The following is a 24990-nucleotide window of genomic DNA, read 5'->3' on the forward strand; positions in this document are numbered from 1 at the left end:
ACGGATTTCGAAAACGGCTCTAACGATTCTCACGAAATTTGGAACATGGTAGGCTTATGATATAAAAATTCGATTGCACTAGGTCTCATCCTTGGGAAAACTCACTGAACAACATTAAAAGGATAATTCATCCTTGGCTGAAACAGCTGAGACTTTTGTCGTCTGTGGATAGTGAAAAGTGAGCGAGTGATTCTGTGGAAAATCAAAATATCGCATCTCCGAAATTCATAAGCTGACGTATTATTGACCGAGCGGAGTGAGGTCTAAGATTCAAGTCGACGGTTTGGCATTTCTCCTTATATTTAAATGTTTGAATGTTTATATATTTTCATGTTGCGCATTTACGGCGAAACGCGGTAATAGATTTTCATGAAATTTGACATGTATGTTCCTTTTTTAATTGCGCGTCGACGTATATACAAGGTTTTTGGAAATTTTGCATTTCAAGGATAATATAAAAAGGAAAAAGGAGCCGCCTTCATACGCCAATATTAAGAGTAAAAATCAGACTATAGAATTATTCATCATAAATCAGCTGACATGTGATTACACAGATGTGTGGAGAAGCCAGTCTTTTGCTGTATTTCCATAAGGTCTATGGTTTCAATCAGGTACTTGTGGATGAGAATACTGCGTGAGGTCTACTGTTCACAGAACTACTAGTATCAGCCAGCTGTAAAATATAAACACGATAATTTTAGAGAATTGTGTTCTGTTTATCAATAAATAAAAATAACGAGTGAAGCTCGGTGTCCCGATATTTTTTATGATGTGAGCACATGATAGTTATCTTTATCTATCAAAATTTGTGAGAGAGACAGTTTCGGATTGAGTATGTTGTCCTTACCTAATCATATTGTATATTATGATTCGTGGCTCTGTTAAAAATAATGGAGTGAAATAATATCAGCAACTAAAGCATCGATTGATATGTGGCTCTTGTTAACTCTATGGTGAAATAATGTGTAAGGATAAATAATATTAAATAGATCAAGTGAATTACCTTTACATTGATGATGATTATGATAATGATAACACACCGAAACTACAATCTTGTCTAGGATCTATACGGAAAAAACTCGAGATTCTTTCTTGTCTACAATGTTGTCTACATACGAAAACAAATAAAAAAGCTGGGATTACAATCATGTAGATAGACAAAGGGCAGGACCACTCGACTGGGCAAGCCCAATGTTTGACAAATTGATGGGGACAAGGTCCCTATATAAAGAAGGCACGCTCCTGTATTATCCTCAGTATCGTTTTGTATCCTGCCAAGAAGTGCCTTTCTTCCTTCCTGCATTCACGCACGCACTTACACCCATCACACACACACGCGTTTGTTGGGCGTATACAAGGATCACTCCCAGCTATGTTTACGGTAATGTTTTTCTTACAATTATTGCTTAATATTTAGTAAACTATTATTGATACTTACTCAATTTGTCTGTGTATTTTTGAAAATTTGAACTTCATTATGAAGAAATCTTCATCTTCGAGTAGTTTTCTATTTTATTGATCGATTGTACAACCAGATCTCTCCTATCAATCTCGACTTTTGGTAGAGAGTTAGTGGGAAGGATATTTGGAATATTCTTTCCGAAGAATGGACATTGATATGTCCAAAGCTCCGCCAATTTATGTAGATGCATAACAATATTATCTATTTTATCCATAGTTATTACAAATTGCTTTTTTCCATATCATATACAGCTCAATTATTATTTTCTTCATTTATATTGTGTAAATTCATCTATAATTTTGCTGTATTGTAAGCTATTGTATATAAGTGTATAAGCCAGTATATATTGTAATCTACATAAATAAAGTACTCATTCAATCAATCGTTACGATAATGTATTTTTCACAACTATAACCTAATATTTTAGAAAATTGTTCTTGATTTGTATGATATTGGTTCTTGATTTGAAGCAGTTATAATTGTTTTTCATCAACTGTATCAACTTCATTATGTAGTGGAGGATGTTGATAAACTTTATTAGTGTATTTTTTCATTGAATAGATAAAATTGATTAAAATTACTGAGATATTGCAATTATTCAAATGCTAATGAATTAATAATTTTATCATTGAACGGAAATCCCAGTCAAATGCTGTAAATCACCCCGAAGACTTCTGCTACTGCAAATATTGAGAACAGAGTAAACAGCTAGATGGAAATAGGGGTGATTTACAGCATTTGATTTGGATTTTCGTTTGATAATAATGAATAGATAAAACAATATTATGGTTCAAGATTTCCCCCTCCAAAACGCAGGACTGTAGGGAATTTGTCAACTTTGATTTCTCAGTAATGTACGATTTCCATCAGTTAGGAATTCCTTAATTTCGAAAGGATAAACAAGGACCCAAAGTTGTGAGAAATAAGGTGGAGAGTGAGAGTGCACAGAGGCTAGTGGAAAAATAGGAGGTGAACACCTCGCAATGAAAATTGAGATCAATGTGGTATGAAAGATGAAGTTCAATTATACAGGGTGATTCCCAATCATAGTAAAATAATCTAATAGGTGATAGTAGAGGTAAAAATAAGAAAAAAGTTCCTATAAACATATATCCATAAACGCTTCATTAGCGAGCTATACAGAGTGAAATATTTCGCCCGGAATTCAGTTCCTCTGGTTTTTTTTTATTTTTACCTCTACTAACACGTATTGAATTATTTTACCATAGATAAGAATCACTCTGCATAGAGTGGAAATAATAAACATGTGAAAGATTTCACAATAGTTGGAATTATTCCAAGTTCAAATGAACAGAAGAAGAAGAAGAAGAAGAAGAAGAAGAAGAAGAAGAAGAAGAAGAAGAAGAAGAAGAAGAAGAGAAGAGAAGAAGAAGAAGAAGATGAAGAAAAATGAGTAGAAGAAGAAGAAGATGAAGAAAAATGAGGTGAAGAAGAAGAAGAAGATGAAGAAAAATGAGGTGAAGAAGAAGAAGAAGAAGAATAAGAAGAAGAAGAAGAAGAAGAAAAAGAAGAAAAAGTAGTCCAGAGGCGGAAGAACAAGAACGTAAAAGAGTGCAAGATCAAGGTGAACGGACTATTCTGTGTTTTATGTGCTTGGTTGGCATTGCAAGGCTGTTATGCATTCATCTCTGATCCAGTTCCAAGTGAAAGTGAAACTGGGTCATTTCTCATCCGACTTCTTCTTCTTCTTCTTCTTCTTCTTCTTCTCTTCTTCTTCTTCTTCTCTTCTTCTTCTTCTTCTCTTCTTCTTCTCTTCTTCTTCTCTTCTTCTTCTTCTTCTTTTCTTCTCTTCTTCTTCTTCTTCTTCTTCTTCTTCTTCTTCTTCTTCTTCTTCTTCTGCTTCTTCTGCCTCTGCACCTTGTTATTGCCAGTGGAGTTTCTTGAAAAGTACGTTGACAGAGACCTCGCTATGCTGCGCTGAGTTTGTCACAGGACATTCACCCTAGCAATACACTTTATTTCAATAACACTTTTCCCATTCTTTTCTGATAAGTCTACGATTAGCTATCAGCATCTTTGTTTTGATTTCTAATGGATTCCATACAACTGACTTCAAGTCAAAAATCTATCCTATTCTGACCATGAACGGACCAAGACCATTCATAATGTCTTTTCACTACCTTATTTTCACCATTGCCTTGTTTCTCTCGTATCAAATAAATAACATTCTATTGCCATGGAGCAATCAAGTTATAAGCAACGTCAATATTCAATACATAATTATAGCAAATATAATAATTGAATTCAATATATTATAGCAGAGTAGTCATTAAACATACAATAAGATGCTTCAAAACTAAACATAATAGAAATGTTTCACATTATTATAACTAAAATAGGGAATATTCTAATATTAAAAATGAAATTTTGAAGAATTACCAAAATACAAACTTAATTCCAAAAGCACAGCTGATCTAATTAGACTACTTAACAATATCCAATCCATTGGAATAATGAAATTCATTAAAATATATAGTACGAAACAATATACAAAGAACATGCAGTAAATTAATAAATGAATAGGATCCAATATGTTTTGTAGCTCAATTCACACAAACAATAATATGGCCTCAGAACTAGCCAGTACTTTCTCAAACTTATTCGCATTTAAATTTTTCAGGTGATTATAAAGTCTAAGGCTAGGCACACACCAGTTAGTCAAGACAAGACAAGACACGTTTAGTCACAATACTTCACATTGTTGCTTATGAAGAAATGTCTAATTGCAATGACTAATCGGTGTGTGTTGCGTCATAAGCAACTATGTGAAGTATTGTGTCTGATCATGTCTTGTCTTGTCTTGAATAACTGCTGTGTGCCTAGCCCAAGCCCTAAAGTGAGATATACATTCACTGAGGTAGAAAACCTTTGATAGAGGATATCCCCATATCTTCTATCCTTCTTCATCCTCTATGATTTCCTCTTTTTTGACTTTCTTGCTTTTTCTCTTCCTATTTATTTTTTCGTTGCTCTTATTTACTGTATTTCTTACCAATCATTTTCCCGCTGATCTTAACGTTCAAAAATTAGAAATGCTCATCTAGTCAATCAGGTTCCGGTTCTCAAATTTCTTTATTCCAATTATTTTAAAAATTTCTTCCATTTCATCCTCACTTATGACATACTTCATTCTCTGTTCCTTTCAATACCATCCATCTATACTCCTACTTACTGCACTGAACCGGTTGCAAGCCGAACTGTAGCCCTCTCTTTCTACCCAATTCATCACCAACTATACTCTTCTTTTTTCATTCTTCCACCATCCTCTTTTCGTTTATTTTCTATTTTCTCATCAAGGGACCACCTAATAATGTTACAGAGCTGTTGCAACCAATCTTAAGTAATAGGATGCTGCACTTAGAAACTGGTTGCAGTTAGCAGGAGAAAAATGTTGAAGATAAAAATAAAAGATCTAAAGATAGAAGATGCATGAATATTAATTGTCAACCACATTCTTGTAGTGGACCAGTTTTTCACCAGTATTTTGGTTTTGCTCGATTTTTTAGAGAAAAGGTAGCTCAATGAATGGGTTTGAAGATCCGAATTCCTTATTATTTTCTCATAAGCACTATAGTGAACTAGAGATTTTTTTTCAATTCATCCATAAATTATAAGCTTTATTCAATGGAAACAATTTGATATTTTTGAAACAACTAATCAATTGGTTGAATCAATAATAATAATCCAATCTACATAATATATCTATTTATTGTTCATTGCTGTTTAAAATTTATTGTTTATTGCCGAAAATTTAAACTTTAGGTGCTCATATATCAATCAAAAAGTAATGATCGGAAAAAAATGTTTTCCTGAGAAAACTTCTTCATTTTGATAGCTTGATAATATACAAATCGAGAAACTTTGAAAAATATCACCAGTGGAAAGTTTATTTTTAGCCTTTGGCCCTTTGCACAGCATTAATTTGCCCTATTTTGCCCTATTTTGTCCCTATTTTTGCCCTATTATTCAGCCCTATTTTGTTAATATCAAAATAGTGTTGGTAATAAAAGACCGATTGATTGTACTCCATACTTAATTCAAAATGCTCTGAACACAATTTTCCAAAACAAATTCTTATTTCTGTCAACTTCACACTCTGATTATTTCAAGAAAATCAATTTGATTCATGAGTCTTATTTATCTTATCTTCTTATAAACACCAATTTTATATTTTTCAACGTTTGTACGTTTGTAAAGAATTCAAAAGATAATAATCATGATGTAGGAATAGATGAATATGATGTTGAGGATAAATGTTTCATCCATCAATAATTGAAATTATTCAATAATTTATTGTTTGTTTTATTCTAATTTATATTTTAGATTGTGATTTGGTGTAGAAATTTGAATGGACATAACCTATAATATTTGGAAAATTTAAAACTTAATTAGGAAATTGAAGAAGTTTTAGGCAATAGCCTGTTTTTTCTTTTCCGATTCTTGTATTTTTTTGCTAACCTTATAACATTATAACCTTATCTGAGTTTTACCATAGAGAAACGATAGCGTGTGTAGATATCCCATGGTATAGGGGGTTTTTGTCGTAACTTTTACTGTTATCTCAAGCCGATTACTGTTGATTTTTGTCGATTTTTACTGTTTTGGCCGGGTGAGAGTGTATGAACGGCACAATATGAGAGACTACCAGTGTCACACAGCTTCAAGGGAAAGAACTACGTGGACTATCGGCTTGAGATAACAGTAAAAGTTACGACATAAACTCCCTATACCATGGGATATCTTCTTACGCTATTGTTTCTCTATGGTTTTACCCTACTACAAAGTGAATTGAACTAAGTAAAATTGAACTAAGTAAAATTGAACTAGATCAAAGTGATAGAACTCATAAGTCTTTGCCCAAATTTTCGCAAACTCACAAGTTTGGAAGTTGAAGTATTGTTAGCACGAATAACGGTACGTGTCACATCATGACAAGAGGTCACAATCTTCTCAGACCAATCTCTTTGTGACGTGGGACTTGTGCAAATACACATGACTATGTGAACCCATCCATCGCATAATGTGAACCAGGCCTTGAATAACAACTAAATCTCATTCGCGATGCCTTTGAAACTCGGCCAAATATGCAGAACTGAGAAGCCTAATAGCCATTTGTTGTACATTCCAATGTCCTAACAGTACTGAAAGAATGTTAGGCTCTTCTATGTTTGGTTTTGAAGCATCCAAATTTAAAAATCTACTTTGTAAAAATAATTGAGGACTGAAAATTCCAATACCAAATGCTATGAACACGATTTTCCAAAACAAATTCTCATTCCTTTCAATTTCATCTTGAAGCTATGAGCATCTGAGATTCATCTCACTCCTCTGATTCTTTCAAAAAAATTAATTTGATTTGTACAAGACAACCTGATTCGGACTATGTGTAACCTTATATAAATTTTGATTGATTGATTGAGTACTTTATTTATGTAGATTACAATATATACTGGCTTATACACTTATATACAGTAGCTTACAATACAGCAAAATTATAGATGAATTTACATAATATAAACTAAGAAAATAATTATTGAACTGTATATGATATGAAAAAGCAATTTGTAATATAATAACTGTAGATAATAATTAAATTGTTATGCATCTACATAAATTGGCGGAGCTTTGGACATATCAATGTCCATTCTTCTGAAAGAATATTAAAAATATCCTCTCCACTAACTCTCTACCAAATTTGAGAGAGGAATAGCACCAGGTTACCCCATTTTTTCTCTCCCTATCATTTTGATGATGTACTTTTTGTATGAATCAATAAAGTGTTGAGATGTTTTGTCTCAAGGATAGTATACAGTCTATTATACTATATTATACAGCTAGTCAGTACAGCTATCAATATACCGATAGTATACAGTCATATATCATACTTGGTTATGTTTTATCAGAGACAAATACATAGAATACAAAATTAAACATATCTTACTTCACTCTATGGTCTTGCTGCCAAAACTCTCTGAAGCAAAATACCGACATGATGTTCTATTCTATCTCGTGGAATGTATTCATGTTTGTGATCTACTTGAATTTTGTAATCTCCGAATAGACACAATGGTTTATTTGGTGGAATGTAATAATAATACATGCAAATACTGTATTCAGTTTTGTAAAATATATTCATTTGCGATCGGGAGATAAGTAGTTAGTGGCTGCTTGTTTTTTCTCCCATTACTCTGCATGTTATGTACACTACACCAATAAATAAGTGAATACTGAGTGATGATGAATAAGATCATGATAATTTAATATGAATTCTACTTTCAGTGATCTATCCTTCCGAATTACAAATTTCTAGTTTCTTCATTTTGGACATAAAATTGGAATTAAATTATTGCAAGTCTTTGGAAGAGTTTATCTTCTTCTTCCCATTCATCTTCCTTTCACGAAGTGGAAGTATATTATTTATAAAATATGGGAGTGGAACAGTCCTGGGCTAGGCCTGTTTCTGTCATATCTTTATTGTGATTCTTGTAATCATATTCATGGATAAATGAATAATGGGACTTCAGATTGTATTATCAGTTTCATGAAATATGAAATGCATCTACATTTAGATTCTATTGCAATCATATCCTATACTATTAAACGAGCAACTTCTGTTTATATGTTTAGATGTTTGGATGATTGAATGTTTAGATGTTAATAACTTATGTTTGTATTTCACCGGTTCTCGAAAACGGCTCTAACGATTCTCACTGAATTCAGAACATAGTAGATTTATAATATTTAGATTCAATTGCACTAGGTCTCATCCCTGGAAAAACTAGCTGAAGGACATTGAAAGGATTATTATTATCCATCCTTGGAAAAGAGCTGATAATAATATTTTTTCGTCGTGAGTGGTGATGGAAGTGAGTGAGCAAGTTCATGAGTGTGGGACTGTGTCAAAATTACGATTCAGCTGTTGAATTTTTGTAATCATTCAATCAGGTACTTAGTGCCGGTTGCAAAAAAGCCGGGTTATTTTCAATCTTGATTAATTCCAGTAAATTCATCTTTTTGAAATGGTTTTCTCTGATTTGGTTCACGTGAAGTTAATCAGGATTAAAATTTAAAATGTGTAACTGGGCATTTGTGAGGGAGATTTTCGTATTCCTCTGATGGGAATTGATCTTAATTTACTGTGATTAGATAGAACATTTCTGTATGAATGTTATTATAATTTCTTCTTTCGAAATAAATTTTCATGCTGTTGTACTCCAGAGCGAAGCTCGGTTCCGATATTAGTCACAATTTGTCAACTGTTCGCACAAAATGAATGAGAATGGATACATTTTTGGAAGTGCATGTAATGTACATAATATTATCATGGACAGAGATAAAGCATACACAAACATGTTTTATTCTCTTTCTTTAGCGTTGGTTTCCCATGATACCTGATACCAAAGCCACCTCTAATACCTGTATTGATACTGATGCTGATACTGATGTACTGTAGCAGGATGAATTATTCAAAATAACGTGTAATCATTTGCTGGAGACTCGAATGGGACGAATTGCATGTACATGGTGCTAAATTTACAATACCGCATCAAGTATCCATAATGAAGTAGGGACATTTGTTGTACACAAAACTTCAAATACATCAACTTTATTTTGCAAGTTGAACCAAGAACTCTCGCGGTAGGGAGTATTATAACATAAGCCCCTGTATCAGATTTATAATAAACTATGAAGGTGTGACAACTCATTACTCAGCCAGTTTTCGACTGCATTGCATGCTACAAGTGATTTACAGAGAAAAACAACTTTGTACAAACGACATATTTTTCAAAATAAAATATGTTGATCAAAAACTGTTGTTACTTCGTTGATCCTCTGTTTTTCTATGTTGTTTTCCTCACAATCAGTGTTTTGATTGATGAATTAAAACCCGAATAAATGAAATCTAAGTAGATAAGTGAATAATAAATCATCGATGGAAATGAGAATTAAAAATCCAAGTATTATATTTTGGAATATTTTACTTACGACATGTTCCGGCCATGATGCCATTATCAAGTCAATCTATCATATTAAGCGAGCAATTTCTGTATTTTTATATATTTATATCTGGTTATTCATGTTCAACGGATCTCGAAAGCGGCTCTAACGATTTTCACGAAATTTGGAACATATAGTAGGTTTATGATATGAAAATTCGATTGCACTAGGTCTCATCCTTGAGAAAACTCGCTGAACGACATTGAAAGGATAATTCATCCTTGGCTGAAACAGCTGTGGATAGTAAAAAAGAGAGTGAGCGAGTGAGTATGTGAAAAATCAAAATATTATCGCATCCCCGAAATTCATAAGATGGCATATAGCCAGTTGTGAAATATAAACACGATCATTTTAGAGAATTGTGTTCTGTTTATCAATAAATAAAATAACGAGCGAAGCTCGGTGCCCCGATTTTGATATATGTTATAATAGAGAGAATAGTGGTTCATTGTACCTCGTTTTTTGGGTTAAATGAGAGTCTGGAATATAATATGAATATCTAATATATATATATATATAATATATATATATATATATATATATATATATACCCGAATATATATTCACCTGATAGAAATTCCATATTTGATACTTCATCAAGGACGTCTCAATCCACATACTATAACCACATTTTCCCAATTACTAAATTGAAGGTTAGAAGATCTATTGTCGTTCAGTTATTCACCATTCTAGCTCGCTATGACTCAGTAACGTAGAAGGTTGATCTGACGAGGAGGTTGAACTCATGAGATCAGGTCACTAAGAAAATATAAGAACCTATTGTTGTTAATACACCATATTATAAAAAATAGTCAAAAGACTATTGCATTGAACTGACGAAGAGATAATTGATTTTAAATCACAAAAGGATGGATCAGAGTATTGGGACTCCATGCATGAGGGTGCACCATTACTGATAACTAGACAATAGAGATACCTACATACTGAACTCTATAAAGAACCGTCTGGGCTGGCTTTAGAAAATGGAAGAGATGGAGGAGTTGGTTATTAAACCAAAGAATTGTCGTCAAAGATAATGAAGTAATATTCTCATCTTTACATCAAAAACGTATCACACCAAAAAATTAAAAATTTGAATAATATATCATCAGACAATGTATTTCTCCATCACGACATTGAACTGATGTCCATCGAGGATTTCATTTTCAAATATTGTAGCCCTGCAAATCCACATTATATAGATGACTACAAGATATTACTGGAGTTGAGAAACTTACCATGTGAATTGTTTTTTGTTTTTTCTTATTAGATTCAGTGTCAATGGTTTATGACATCGTTCTTGAGATTCAATTACATTTTTGAATGATTATAGAATGTCTGGTGAATTCAATCACATCTTAGTATGACATTCAATGCCCTTCTCAATCACACGAGCAGTCGCGTGTTGTATTTTGTACAACATCCAATTTTCCAAGTTTTATGTACTCTGTTTACTGAAAAAACATTTGAATTAATCGTATAATTATTACTTTTTCCATCTTCTTGGATTATTTCACGCCTATAAACATTTGGATGATTACCATTTAAAGCCCAATAAGGTACATCAAGCAAAGCCATCAATTCTGTCTTATTGGTTCGTTTACAGTCCCCGTATACAGTATTTCCCTATCTTATGCACAGTGCGACTTATGCACTGTGGCGACTAAATGGCACCTAAAGACTGAACCATTGCTCGGTTGATACTGCAACTCAGTGGAGCGATGAGGGGAAAGTTTTGGGATGCATAGGTGACTCATTCACCCACACCACCCCATTCAATAGTTTTGTGCAGCAAAATAACTGACGCTGTTGTACTTATTACAACAGCGCGACTGCCGGAAGGTTGATAATTTGCAAAGATAAAATTGTCTACTAGTTTATAATACTTGAGTCGTTGTGTGTGTGTGTGGGTTATAAAATTTTTCATGGTTTTCACTAATGCCATACCATTTATATTTAACTAGTTTCATCGACCAAAGCCCTCAATACCTTTAGCATACATTATCCACCTCAAACAATACTCCTGGAATATTTTTCAATACTAACAGCTTTGAAATTAATACTCCAGGCAATCCCAGACACTGATCAAATCATTTTTTCCACTATCCATCCTTTCAATGTCGTCCACCTTATCAAACACTCATCTCTCATGCAATGTCCAGTGTACACCAGCCTCAAATGAACTTGAAATTCCTCTTAGCCAATCATAGCGTCCGATTAACTCATCACACATTCTATTCATAACGGTTCTATTATGGTAAGTATGGTATAGTAATAAAATTGTAATCATACATCTTAGGTGCATAATAACATAGAGGCCCTCAGGCTTGTCATGGCATTAACCTTTTTAATAGAACTTGCGTCATTCATGAAAGGTAGACAATAGTAATTTAGTTGGTGAATTCTTTTAAGGATCGGCTAAATAAGCGTGATGCTCATGACTTTATAGTGTGGCCTTGTAACTAATTCATGTAATTCGGAGAATCTATTAAGTTGGAATCGATGTGTGCGATTTTTATTTCTATTCAGGAGAAGCTGATGAGATTTTGGCTAGTTATTTCTGTTATTAGATTGTGGAATATCTCTTTATGTCAGGTTCCATTAAAGTCTTGCTGAATAGTAGAATCACATCTTACTTGATATTATTACATCTGGAGAGTTGATAGTATTGTGACAGCATATTGTGGCTGCAGTATTGTGGCTGTATTGTTATTGTGGCTGTATTGCTATTGTGGCTGCAGAAAACGTTATGTGAGCTTCCCTATCAACACATTTCTCCCTTAAATTCCAATTACTAATTTCAAATGATCGCTACACTTATCATTTTACTACTTTCAACAGTTTTGCGAGCTAATAATGGCGGTATTTGATTAACATTGGTGTTGCTATCCTTGTCTATCATTCAACAAAGCAGATAGCACTGTCACTTTCCACCTCCACAACGTTCGATGTAATAATTATAAAAATACGGCTAGGAAGTCTATTAGCCTATTAGTTGAAATTAGTTTCATTATATGCTAGTTTTTTATAAATAAGACGTACTCTTTCCTATTGTTGCATTTTATTTGTTTTTCTGTAAAATAAAAAAAAATTCTGTTCTATTCTATTCTAAACTGAATGAGATCTTTCCATTACTGTAAAATGATATTAATGATAATGAGATATTTAGCATAAATTTCAATTTGAAAATAATCTCATGTGAATCAGCTAGCATTTTCTTATCATCTGCATAAAAAATATCCAATCGAATTCGATTTGCCAAAAGTTTTAATAAAAAATAGACAGGTTCCAACAATGCTCAAATTGATAAATCAGTGATCGATCAAAATGTCCTTAGAAATAGCATAATAATTCAAATATACTCATTTTTATTCAGTAATTATTTTACAGCATTTAATTGGGTTTTTCGTTAAATGATAATTATACATATTCTCTTCTTGTCTTCAATAATAATTCTTGTATAATCATTATACTTATATTATTATTATCTGATTCAACTGGAACAGCTTTCTAGTCAAATCATTATCTTCGTCAATATTATACAATACAATTTTTACCGATTTCATTTTCCATAGCCACAACACCAGAATTAGAAATCTGAATTTTCTTCTCGTTCCCAGAATGAACACAGCTTTTGGTCAGAGATCTGTACTATATTTAGGTCTTAGAATTTACAATAGAATTTCGTAGATTGCAAAGGATGAAATAAATATACATAGATTCAAAAGAGCAGTAAGGAATTGGTTATAAGATACTGGCAATCACCCGACCGAGGAGCTCGCTCAATTAGTAAGAGTCCAAAGCCAACACGAGAGCTCATCTGAAAGTAGAATGAATTATATGAATCCCAATTGAATACAGTTTTCTAGGAAACGTTCTCTGAAATATCATTGGTGGATGCCTGAATAACGTCAGGTGAGAAAGAGTGATAAGTCGACCAATCACGTGCGAGTACACTTCTAGTGGAAGCCACGCCCACAACGCGCTCCCATTGGCTGACGCTATTACGTCACTGCATCGACTCTGCACTGTCATTGCATTGTTTATTGATATTCATTATATACTAATCTCTAATGACTTTTATTGTAGTCGATCACAGATCGGATAGTGAATTTACTATATTTGAGTACTAAAACATTAATTTTTTCGCCACACTGCACAGAAAGCAGCTGTTTTCCAGTCCCTACGTAGATCTGAAAGACATTGTTTGCAGACGATTCTCGTCTGACGTCAGAACAGGTTTCTTTCCGGCCTAGACCGGGAAGAGTACCCTTTCCAGCCGCTAACATGGAACTAAGAAAGGTGATCAAAAAACAGCTGATCAAAAAACTTTACATTATTTAATAATTAAAAGATTTATAATAATATCATCTTATTGTCATTTGAAAGAATAAAAAGTATAAACTCAACCTCCCACATAATTGAACATCATCTTTCAGGTTATTTAGACAAATCAGAATAAAAAATAAAAATACTTTCCTGATATTCAGATTACCTCAGATTTGCTAGAGCTATCACCTTCCACTTCTGCTTTCGGAAGTGCTTAGTAAACAACTACTATTCTCATATAATTATATTGTTTATTTTCGTGTGTGGCGAAAAATAGCGTTCGCACCATGGGCAAAAATGTTTTTTCGCCCCACTTGGATGTAATGAGCTGGTTTTCGTGCGTCATATGGAGGCCGAAAATGATTGTTTTCTGACCAGGCCGGTAAAAGTTTTATGGCCCTAGGGCTGTAAAATAACCTTGAAGTCAGCTGATTCTGATTTGATGTGAACGTGTTTACAAAATGGTTTATGAAACGGAATCAGTTTATGCTTCTAGAATTGAATAAGTATTTGCAATAAGATACTATCATTTTATTTGGATGAATAAAATATGGATAGGATATAGATTATAAACTATTCAAATTCGATTTTCAGAGTAGGATAGAACTTCTAATCTAAACTTCCGAAGTCAGCGACAACAAGCATTGTTGACGTTGACATTCAGATTGGCCAAATTTCAAGTGTGCTAAAACAGCTGATCAAAAAACTTTTCATTATTTGTGTTTATTGTTAAAGAATCAAAACATTTATAATAATATCATCTTATTGTCATTTGGAAGAATAAAAAAGTATAAACTCAACCTCCCACATAATTGAACATTATCTTTTAGGTTATTTAGACAAATCAGAATAAAAAATAAAAATACTTTCCTGATATTCAGATTACCTCAGATTTGCTAGAGCTATCACCTTCCACTTCTACTTTCGGAAGTGCTTAGTAAACAACTACTATTCTCATATATATATATATATATATATATATTGTTTATTTTCGTGTGTGGCGAAAAATAGCGTTCGCACCATGGGCAAAAATGTTTTTCCGGCTCTCAATCTTTTCTAGTTCTTGGCCTACGGCCTCGGACTTGAAAACCGATTTCGAGCCGGAAAAATATCATTTTCTCCACTAGGTGCGAAATATACTATTGCAGTAATTTTTGTAATTTTGAGATGAATACATTAATACATTAATTAATTTATTTCTATCATTTCAATATGTTGTAGTTACTCCTCGTAGCCGCCCTATCGGGTACAGTCCACTCAGCTGCCCAATCACAGTACAGTCTCTTCACGAGAGTTCACCCCGTTCATCCGACTCAAGTGCCGCATCTCCAGCATGCTCCGGAAGCCAGCTATCACCCTGAGCAGCTGCAGAGACACCATGAGGCGCCACTCCCCATCGCGGTGGCCGCCTACACCCGTAGAGATGCACAAGCCAAGGAGTTCGTCCCTATCTTGGCCTACTCCAATGATATTGCGTTCGACGGAACTTACTCTTACAAGTAAGTGGAAATCCTGTTAGTGAGGATTTTATTCCTATAGTGAGGTCCACGTTATAATGGCAGTGAAGAAAGATAGGAGAACAACGTTGCCGATCCTCGGTCTTGTCAATGCCTTCTATAGACGGTAGCTGATACAGGTTTATTGATATAAACAGTTCATTCTCGTTTAAAATAATAAATTATATTTTATCAAGCAAGAAATTACATTTTTCAATAATTTCATAATGAATTTTCATAATTAAGATGGAATATTTTGTTAATTGATTATTAATTCAACATTGTTGAAAGACGATCTGGCAACAGAGCAAAGCGAGAAAGAGATATCGCTATCTGCTCTGTTGAATAATATTGATCTTTTATTACAAATGACAATGTATTGCCAGGTGTTGCAAGACCCATTGCATACTTACACTGCATTATAATGGAAACAAATGAAAATAAAACGTATTCAGAATAGATAATAGATATATATAATTGACCGAGCGAAGTGAGGTCTAAGATTCAAGGCGACGGTTTAGCATTTCCCTTAATGTTTGAATGTTCATATGTTGCGCATTTACGGCGAAACGCCGTATTCATGACATTTGACAGGTATGTTCCTTTTTTAATTGCGCGTCGACGTATAGCCTATACAAGATTTTTGCAAATTTTGCATATCAAGGATTAATATAAAAGGAAAAATAAGCCTCTTTTCTACGCCAATACCAGCCAACAAATATTTTGATCTGCAATTCAAATCTGAACCGCGTAATCTGGAGTCAGCCATTATTGGTAGCCGGTCAGCTGATATAATTTTTACAACTTTTGCCGATAGATATCGGCAGTGCCAATCAGCCGACCGGTTTTTAGGTTTTAGATTTTAGGTTATGTTGTTAGGAAACATTGTCACCAATACGTAAGTTTTTAAAATGATTTTATTTGCAGTTTCTATAAAAAAATGTAGATGGAGGAAAAATGTTGTGTACATCACGAGCGAAAAATACTTTTTCTCCCTCAGGAAAATTGTTACCCTTGGCTTCGCCTCGGGCTTCAAACTTTTTCCCACAGGGAGAAAAAGTCGTACTTTTCACTCTTGATATACAAATAGCTATTTCTGCACTAGGTGCGAAATATACTATTGCAGTATTTTTTGTAACTTTGAGGTGAATACAATTAATTTATTTCTATCATTCTCATTTTTTGCAGTTACTTCTCGTAGCCGCCCTATCGGGTACAGTCCACTCAGCCACCCAATCACAGTACAGTCTCTTCACGAGGGTTCACCCCGTTCATCCGACTCAAGTGCCGCATCTCCAGCATGCTCCGGAAGCCAGCTATCACCCTGAGCAGCTGCAGAGACATCATGAGGCGCCACTTCCCATCGCGGTGGCCGCCTACACCCGTAGAGACGCACAAGCCAAGGAGTTCGTCCCTATCTTGGCCTACTCCAATGATATTGCGTTCGACGGAACTTACTCTTACAAGTAAGTGAACATCCTGATAGTGAGGATTTTATTCCTATAGTGAGGTCCACGTTATAATGGCAGTGTTTGATTAGGAATGGTATTGGTATCCTTGTCTATCATTCAACAAAGCGGTTAGCGCTATCTCTTTCTCGATTTGCTCTACTGCCAGATCGTCTTATAACAATGTAGAATTGATAATTCATTTACAAGATATATCATCTTTAGTAAGAAAACTTATTATGACATTATTAAAAATGATAAATTCTTGCTTAATAGAATATAATTGATTATTTTGAACGAGAATGAATATTACAATATCGGGGCACCGAGCTTCGCTCGTTATTTATTTATTAATAGAAAGAACACAATTCTTTTAAATGATTGGGGAAGGACAAACAGGCACAGCCCAAACTGTTTCTTCCCCGAATTTTTATTTATACACTATAAATACTCCAAAAAGTAGGTAAGGTTCCATACACTTGAATCCATGTCCAATTTTCAGTTCAAACATTTAAAAACAGAAAATTTCCAATTTAGATTGTTTACAAGCCAAATTGAATAACAAAATAACACCCACTAATCACTTTAAACTGTAAAATGATGATTAAAACTTTGAAAATTATGATATACTCTTATTCAGAATGATATAAATCATGGCATGTCAACAAATCAGATTATTTTTATCAAATCGATTGAAATTTCTAGATTAATATTTCTCGTGAACAAGCTGATCGATTGCAAATAGTTGAACAGCTGAACATAATTCTGTCTCTCTTCCACTCCACAGACACCCACATCTTCTGTTAACGACAGATGACGAAATTATCATCTGTTTTTCCAAGGATGAATAATTATTATCCTTTTCATTTCCTTCAGCGAGTTTTCCCAGAGATGAGACCTAGTGGAATCGATTATTTTTATCATAAACCCACTATGATCCAAATTCAGTAAAATCGTTAGAGCCGTTTTCGAGATCCGTTGGACATACATAACCAAATAACCAGATAAATACAGATAACCATATAACCATATACGGAAATTGCTCACTTAATATAATAGAATCGGGTTACAATACCTCCTATCTTTTACCCATAGGATCAATAATCCTGTGTAAGCTACCATCTATAGAAGGCATTGAAAAGACAGAGGATCGCAACGTTGTTTTCCTATCTTTCTCCACTGTCATTATAATTTGGGCCTCACTATATAAGTTGAAATCTTGATCACCTGAGATCCTGAGAACAACCTCATACTCTCAGCAGGGTTTAAATGGAAAGCATAAAACTGGATTCACATGTATCAATGTCAGTGAAATTAACTAGTAAACTGGAAATATGATTCCCTCAAGTTATTATTACAGTTGTAGAATATTTCCTACTAACATTTAATTCTCTATCATTATTACGGTTAAGTGCTGAATGGGAGGGTATCCTCAGTACCCTCTCTGAGAATGGACTTCTTAAGCTCCAAACTTCACCGGTTCATGTGAAAACATTACATTAGTACCATAACTTTCGCATATTTCATCATTTTTCTTGCTCAATATTATTGTAGAACTCTTCAGTTTAATACGATTCACAATGTGATTTTACTGATACTGGTATTTATTTTTAATAAATACTCTGATAAACTCCGATAAGTTTATCAGTGTAACAACCGAATCCGGTCTTTCTAAGTATCAATAAAGTATCAATTATTAATTAAGTATTAGATAATTATCAATTATCTAAGTATCAATTATTTTACTGGTATTTATTTTAACGCTGGAACGTGAGTTGAATTTTGTATTATTAAACAATACAAAATAATGAATAAAGGAATCTGAATCTGAATCAATATTTATTTAATTATTTATTTATTTATTTATTTATTATTTATTTATTATTTATTTATTTATTATTTATTTATTTATTTATTTATTTTTTATTTATTATTTATTTTTATTATTTATTATTTATTATTATTTATTTATTTATTATTTATTATTTATTTATTTATTTATTTATTTATTTATTTATTTATTTATTTATTATTTATTTATTTTTTATTTATTTATTATTATTTATTTATTTATTTATTAGATAGAGCGAACAATACAATAGTCGGAAAAGAAAAAACAGGCTATTGCCCAAAACTTCTTCAATTTCCTGATTTTGTCACAAATCGTCCAAATATTATGTAGGTTATGTTCACTTCAATTTCAACACCAAATCTTCAATCTGAAACTATGAATCAGAATAAAACAAAGAATTTCAAATTTAGATAAATTGATAATGAAACTTCCGTTAAAACAAAAACCAAACTTCAAATATTCACAAAATATAGAATAAAATCACTTGAATATTTTGAGCTCACTTTCACCATAGCTACAACAGCTGATTACTCATTGATTAATATTGATTCAATTCAAAATTTTCATTCATTACAAAAACTGATACTAGATTTTCAATTTCAAACAGTTGTTACGATAATGTACGACAGATGAATCATGAATGAACCATGAATGAATGATGAATGAATGTGCTAACAATACTATCAGCTGAAGTCATGCGTGATGGAAAATTAGCATTGAACAGCATCACCTTCTATCTCATCAATCTTTGTACAGTGAGATTCATTTTGAATTGTCAGCTTTTGGTAAATGAATAGCATTGATATTATTGATTGAGGATGCTGACAATATAGAGTGAATCTAATCGTAGATAACAGAAAGTGTTAACAATGAATGACGAGAGAAAGATTCAACAATGCATTCTAGAGGTCCAAATATTGCACCATCGAAAACCTGCATCACATTTATTATCAATGTTGAATTGTGATGTCGTGCATTTCACGTCTGTGTTGTTCCACATTTTGATATTTATTGCCAAAAATCACAAATACATATGAGTACAATATAATCACAAGAGTATACGATATTAATATACATTCATTGTAACTTCAGTAAAATTTGGCACTGCCAACATGAGACTCTTTGCGTGTTACATTCATCAAAATCGTATCATATTATTATCTACCAGCAAGTAACCCGTGCCCTCAAGGGTCTATTCTAAAACTAGACAAACTGAAATCTTGAAGGATTAAATATAGCCCCTTCAACCATCCTCAGTTAATTAAGAATCTAAATGCAAAATTTCAAGTTAATCAATACAGTAGTTCAGACGTGAAGATTCGTCAAACATAATTTTCCTGTACGTGTATAAGCCAGTTCTTCCCTTTATATAGTACTAGCCGTAAGGCTCGCTTCGCTCGCCATATTCATCTAGCAAGGGGGCTCTGCCCCGACTGGATCGTCCAAGAATGAGATCAGCAGGGTCGCTTCGCTCGGCTGCATTTTTCATTTGAGCATTTTTATCATAATTATGTTAGAACGATCCAGTCGAGGTCCAGAATAAACGTCTGGCTAAATGGATAATATGGCGAGCGAAGCGAGTAATATATTATTCCCAGGAATAGCTCTGATTGAAGTAGCAGTGCCCAATCAATTTTTCCGCGATAAATGCATTTCAATCTTCAATTTGGTACCAACCTAACAAAGTCAACTCAACTTAATGCCAACCTGACAAAATTATTAATTTAGTTACCAGAACAACTGTTTCGAAGAGGTACTCTCTCTAGATAATAGTTCTATATTAACATAGATGGTTTGGACATTCTTCATATTTTTACATTATAATAGAATAAGAGAATAAGAACAATATACACTTAAAGACGAACTTCAACCCTTAAAAACCACCCTTAGAGTTAAAATATTGCAAAAGATTTCTTAGTGCGCCTCTAAATGGCCAACTGAACATACCTACCAAATTGAACGTTTTTGGTCCGGTAGAGTTTTAGTTCTGCGAGTGAGAGAGTCAGTGAGTGAGTCATGTGAGTGAGTCAGTGAGTGAGTCAGTCAGTGATTGAGTACCATTTCGCTACTGGACCGATCAACTTGAAATTTTGCATATAGATTATTAATTTACCGAGGATGGTTATAGGACTATTCTTCAAGATTTCATTGAGTCAAGATGGCTATTTGTCAATTTTATGATTGGACTCTTGCGATGCACGGGTCACCTACTAGTATATAATATTAATAGAGGAAAGAATTGGCTTATACACGTACGGGACCCAAAATACACGAATAACGAATCATCACGTCAGAACTACTGGACTGATTAACTTGAAATTTTGCTTATAATTCTTAGTTTACCGAGGATGGTAATAAGCCTATTTAAATTTCTTTAAGATTCCAGTAAGTCAAGTTTTCTGTTTGTCAAGTTTATAACTAGATCCTTGCGTAGCACGGGTTACCTGCTAGTATTAAATAAACAAATCTGTGATTGTGATAATAGAGTCGACACATGTATAAATGATGATGTTGCACATAATTTTAAAATTTGATTGGTAAATGATTTGGTATTGCAAAACAGTATAATGATTACCATTTCTCTCATTAAGGCCGCCTTCTACTCAAAATTTCAGTAATCACATATAATAATAATTTTACATTTATTTCATTCATCCACTGAAATTCCTACGATGATTTGTGGAACGCGAACACATTATTAATATTATAGTCAGCATTTATTTATTTCTTCTTCTTCTATATGCCGGCTCTGCGCACTACCTCCGTAAACAAAGCCGTAGTGCATTCGTGTGACGTCAGCACAGGTAGGAATCCTACACCAATAAAATTCGTTGATTTCAGCTGATCTAATCAGCTAGAGTTTTTATGGTGTAGAGGCCCTACCTGTGTTGACGTCACCAGAATGCACTATGGCTTAGTTTACGGAGGTAGTGCTCTGCGACGGAGATTAACTATCATTAATGCAATCTGGATTTTATTGACTGCAGCTCAGAACAGAGATGTTCAATGTTGAACCACTCTCTCAGGTTCTTCAACCAGGATGTTTTCCTTCTTCCAGGCCGGCGTCTTCTTTCAATCTTGCCCTCCATTATCAACTGCAGGAATTATTTATTATAACAATTTTCAAGTGGTTTTTTTCGAGCCTGTAATTCCTCTCTGTTTGCTGAATAATTTGATATCTTAATTCGAATTTGGATGCCTAGATTGAAACTTGCAAGTCTCTATGATGACGCAATAGCATCAGCCAATTTATAAGAGCGTGTTATGGGCGTGGACTTGGACGCTCGCACGTGATTGGACGAATATGTGTGACGTATAATACAAATATGTCAGTTGTCGTTTTGATTCATCAATAGAGCGAAAGAAGGACTGACTTCTTTCAATCTCCACTTTCTTGCCTTGCTAGTCAATTTTCAGTCCTTTATCATTAAATTCTGGCATTTCAGGTTAGTCTCGAATTTTGGAAATTTGAACAAATGAAATTTCTCATTGATTCCCATCTGTATCCTCTATTTTATTATATTTTGTGAATTTACACTCGAAAATGGCTCTTGAAGAGTTGAAACTAGTTGTGTATACAATACAATAAATGGTACTTGATAATTTTTATTGGGTTTTATTAATCAGTAGCCGTGAAAAGTAAAGTGAATATTGACAAATGGTTATACAATACCATTAATGGTCATACAATAAAATAGTGATTAAAACTCTATTGTACAGAATAAAATATGAATTTCAACAAATCTAACATTGAAACAATAGTTTTCAAAAATTTTTTTACAATTTGTTACATTCGAATATTCAATTTTGTTACAGTTACGAGACAGGTGACGGTATGACTCGTCAGGAAAGTGGAGTGATGAACAACAGGGGGACCCCGGACGAGGCCCCCTCAGTGACGGGGTCCTACTCCTACACAGACCCCGAGGGTCGCCTCATCAAAGTCAACTATGTCGCCGATGCAAACGGATTCAGAGCGGAAGGGGACCATCTCCCCACCCCTCCCCCTATCCCGGAGGCAATCCTGAGGTCGCTGGAGTACATAGCCGCCAAACAGAGATCGGAGCCGATAGATAGGAATAGCTACAATGAGAGGATAGTTACTTCTAAGTGATCTCTGGTTAGGAATAGAAGTTTTTTGAGGAAAGAAAACGAAAAACTGATCAATAATAGTGTTATTGGAACTTTAGAAAGAGTACTACTTAAACCCAAAACTCTTACTTGATGATAGCTCTTACTTGAAATTGAAGGCCGCCATTGGGGTATTTTAGCACGAAATATTATATCTATATATTTGTAATACTGTAGATTACAAAGGCATTGGTATGAAATAAACTTATAGGTTGCCCCCTCAATGGCCGATTTCAATTCCAAGTAAGACACTAGCGCTACATGTGAGTCTATACATCTTAAAGGCCTTTGCTTAAACCTATGATCATAATAATTATAATGAACTGCAATTTTGTGTGAAAGTAGTGTAATTCTTTATAGTGAATCTTTATGATGAGAAATTTTGTGGTATTTCTCTATAATTATTGGAAAAATACGTCTTGTAAGATCACCACGTTTAGTGAGGTCCACGTTAAAATGGTAGTGGAGAAATGGATAGGAGGAAAACGTTGCCGAACCTCTGTCTTGTCAATGCCTTGTATAGACGGTAGCTGATACAGGTTCATTGATGCAATATTATCTGTTAATTCTCGTTTAAAATAATCAATTATATTTTATTAAGCAAGAGATTATATTTTTCAATAATTTCATGATGAATTTTCATAATTAACATGAAATATTTTGTTTATTAATGATTAATTCTACATTGTTAAAAGACGTTCTGGCAACAGAGCGGATCAAGAAAGAGATAGCGCTATCCGCTTTGTTGAATGATAGGCAAGGATAGCAATACCATTGCTAATCAAACACTGCCATTATAACGTGGATCTCACTATATTAAGGCTAGCTACACACACATCAATTTTTGTTCGTACAATTTTTTACCGTCCTTATGAATTCCATTAGATTGAACAGATGATGTTTGGCAAGTTCCGATTAATCTGGTAGAATTGATAAGAGAGGCAAGAAATCGTACGAACAAAAATCAATGTGTATGTAACTGGCTTCAGATGTTGATGTTGTCAAAAACAGATAAAGTGGTATTGAGAACATCAGTGTCTTATTCCATCAATAATAGTGTAATTTGTTATATCGTGCAACTGTTTGGTAACTTGAAAACTGAAATATTTTTCAAAAATGTATTCGTTAAAAGTAGCATTTTTCAAAAATGATTCGATGAAGTTTCTTGTACTGGTTATACCAAGGTCGGTCATGACATTTGAGCATTGTTAAATCAGGTACGCATTGAATAGAATCAAGAATCTATAATTTTTTACTATCACAAACAAAATTGCATGGACAAAAGTCACTTGACATAAAATCAGGGTCGATTGAATAAAAACTGAAATCTGTTGACTAGCAACTACTAGTCATTGGTTCTAGCTATACAAATAAAATTATACAGCTTACTTTAATCAAAGAATTTGCTTGAAAATTACTTGAAACTAAAGACTATTTCTAGCAATAATTCCTAGCTTTAATTCAATTGACTGGAAGCTAAAACCAATTATGCTGGAACATAATGATGATGATTTCAGGATGATATTCACTATCGATGATTCTAGTGCAAACTTGTAAACCAACCGTACTTGAATTAACCATGTTAAAGTGTCTTGACCTATCTCGGTGAAACCAGAGATTAGAGTTTTCTCAGGAGTGATCCGTGGTCTAGTGGATAGAGTGCTTGCGAAGCAGCATAGAGATCCCGGGTTCGAACCCCTCTCATTACCAAAAGTTTTTTAACCAGATCACTCCCGTGTTATCGGATGGGCACGTTAACTGTCGGTCCCGGCTGAAGTATGACAGTCGTAAGGCCCATTGACGGCTTAAATTATATATTCAGGCGGTGGAACATTCCCGAAAGGGAACTCCCCACCAACAAAAGCCATACGAATTTATTTTATTTTTAGAGTTTTCTCATTATTTGGGATAAATTAATCCCTCTTCAGTGTAACATAGAGGTTGGAAAAGCTAGTATTTTGAACAACTTCATTTCTAAAACAATAAAAAAGAGCTGTACAGCTTCGGTTGTTACGTCATTATCTGCAGAGAAAGCATTCGTTTTTTGAACTTTGTATGTGAACAACAGAATCTACGCTTTTCTCAACTGTTCTAATAGCTTCATCGATTATTAATGATTATTTACGAAAATCCAAATTAAATGCTGTAAATCACCCCGTAGACTTCTGCTACTGCAAATATTGACAACAGGGCAAACAGATAGATGGAAATTCAATTTTCCATCAATTAGTTTATAATTCCATAATGTGGGTT

General features: G+C 33.7%; 1 protein-coding gene across 2 annotated transcripts; it reads left to right on the forward strand.

The window, feature by feature from the left end:
* Nucleotides 1–1248: 1248 nt before the first annotated feature.
* LOC111061326 (endocuticle structural glycoprotein SgAbd-2-like) lies at nt 1249–23736 on the forward strand. 2 transcript variants are annotated; one of them, XM_039438376.1, is made up of 3 exons: nt 1249–1381; nt 16495–16772; nt 22423–23736. In XM_039438376.1, the coding sequence occupies exons 1-3, from the start codon at nt 1373–1375 to the stop codon at nt 22718–22720; spliced, it is 585 nt and encodes a 194-aa protein (XP_039294310.1). In that variant the 5' UTR covers nt 1249–1372; the 3' UTR covers nt 22721–23736. The 2 variants fall into 2 exon arrangements, with proteins under 2 accessions (XP_039294310.1, XP_039294311.1); XM_039438377.1 differs by lacking the exon at nt 16495–16772 and adding an exon at nt 15032–15309 and having other exon boundaries at nt 1257–1381; nt 22423–22820.
* Nucleotides 23737–24990: the final 1254 nt, after the last annotated feature.

This window comes from Nilaparvata lugens, chromosome 11 (genome assembly GCF_014356525.2).
Source record: "Nilaparvata lugens isolate BPH chromosome 11, ASM1435652v1, whole genome shotgun sequence".
NCBI lineage: Eukaryota > Metazoa > Arthropoda > Insecta > Hemiptera > Delphacidae > Nilaparvata > Nilaparvata lugens.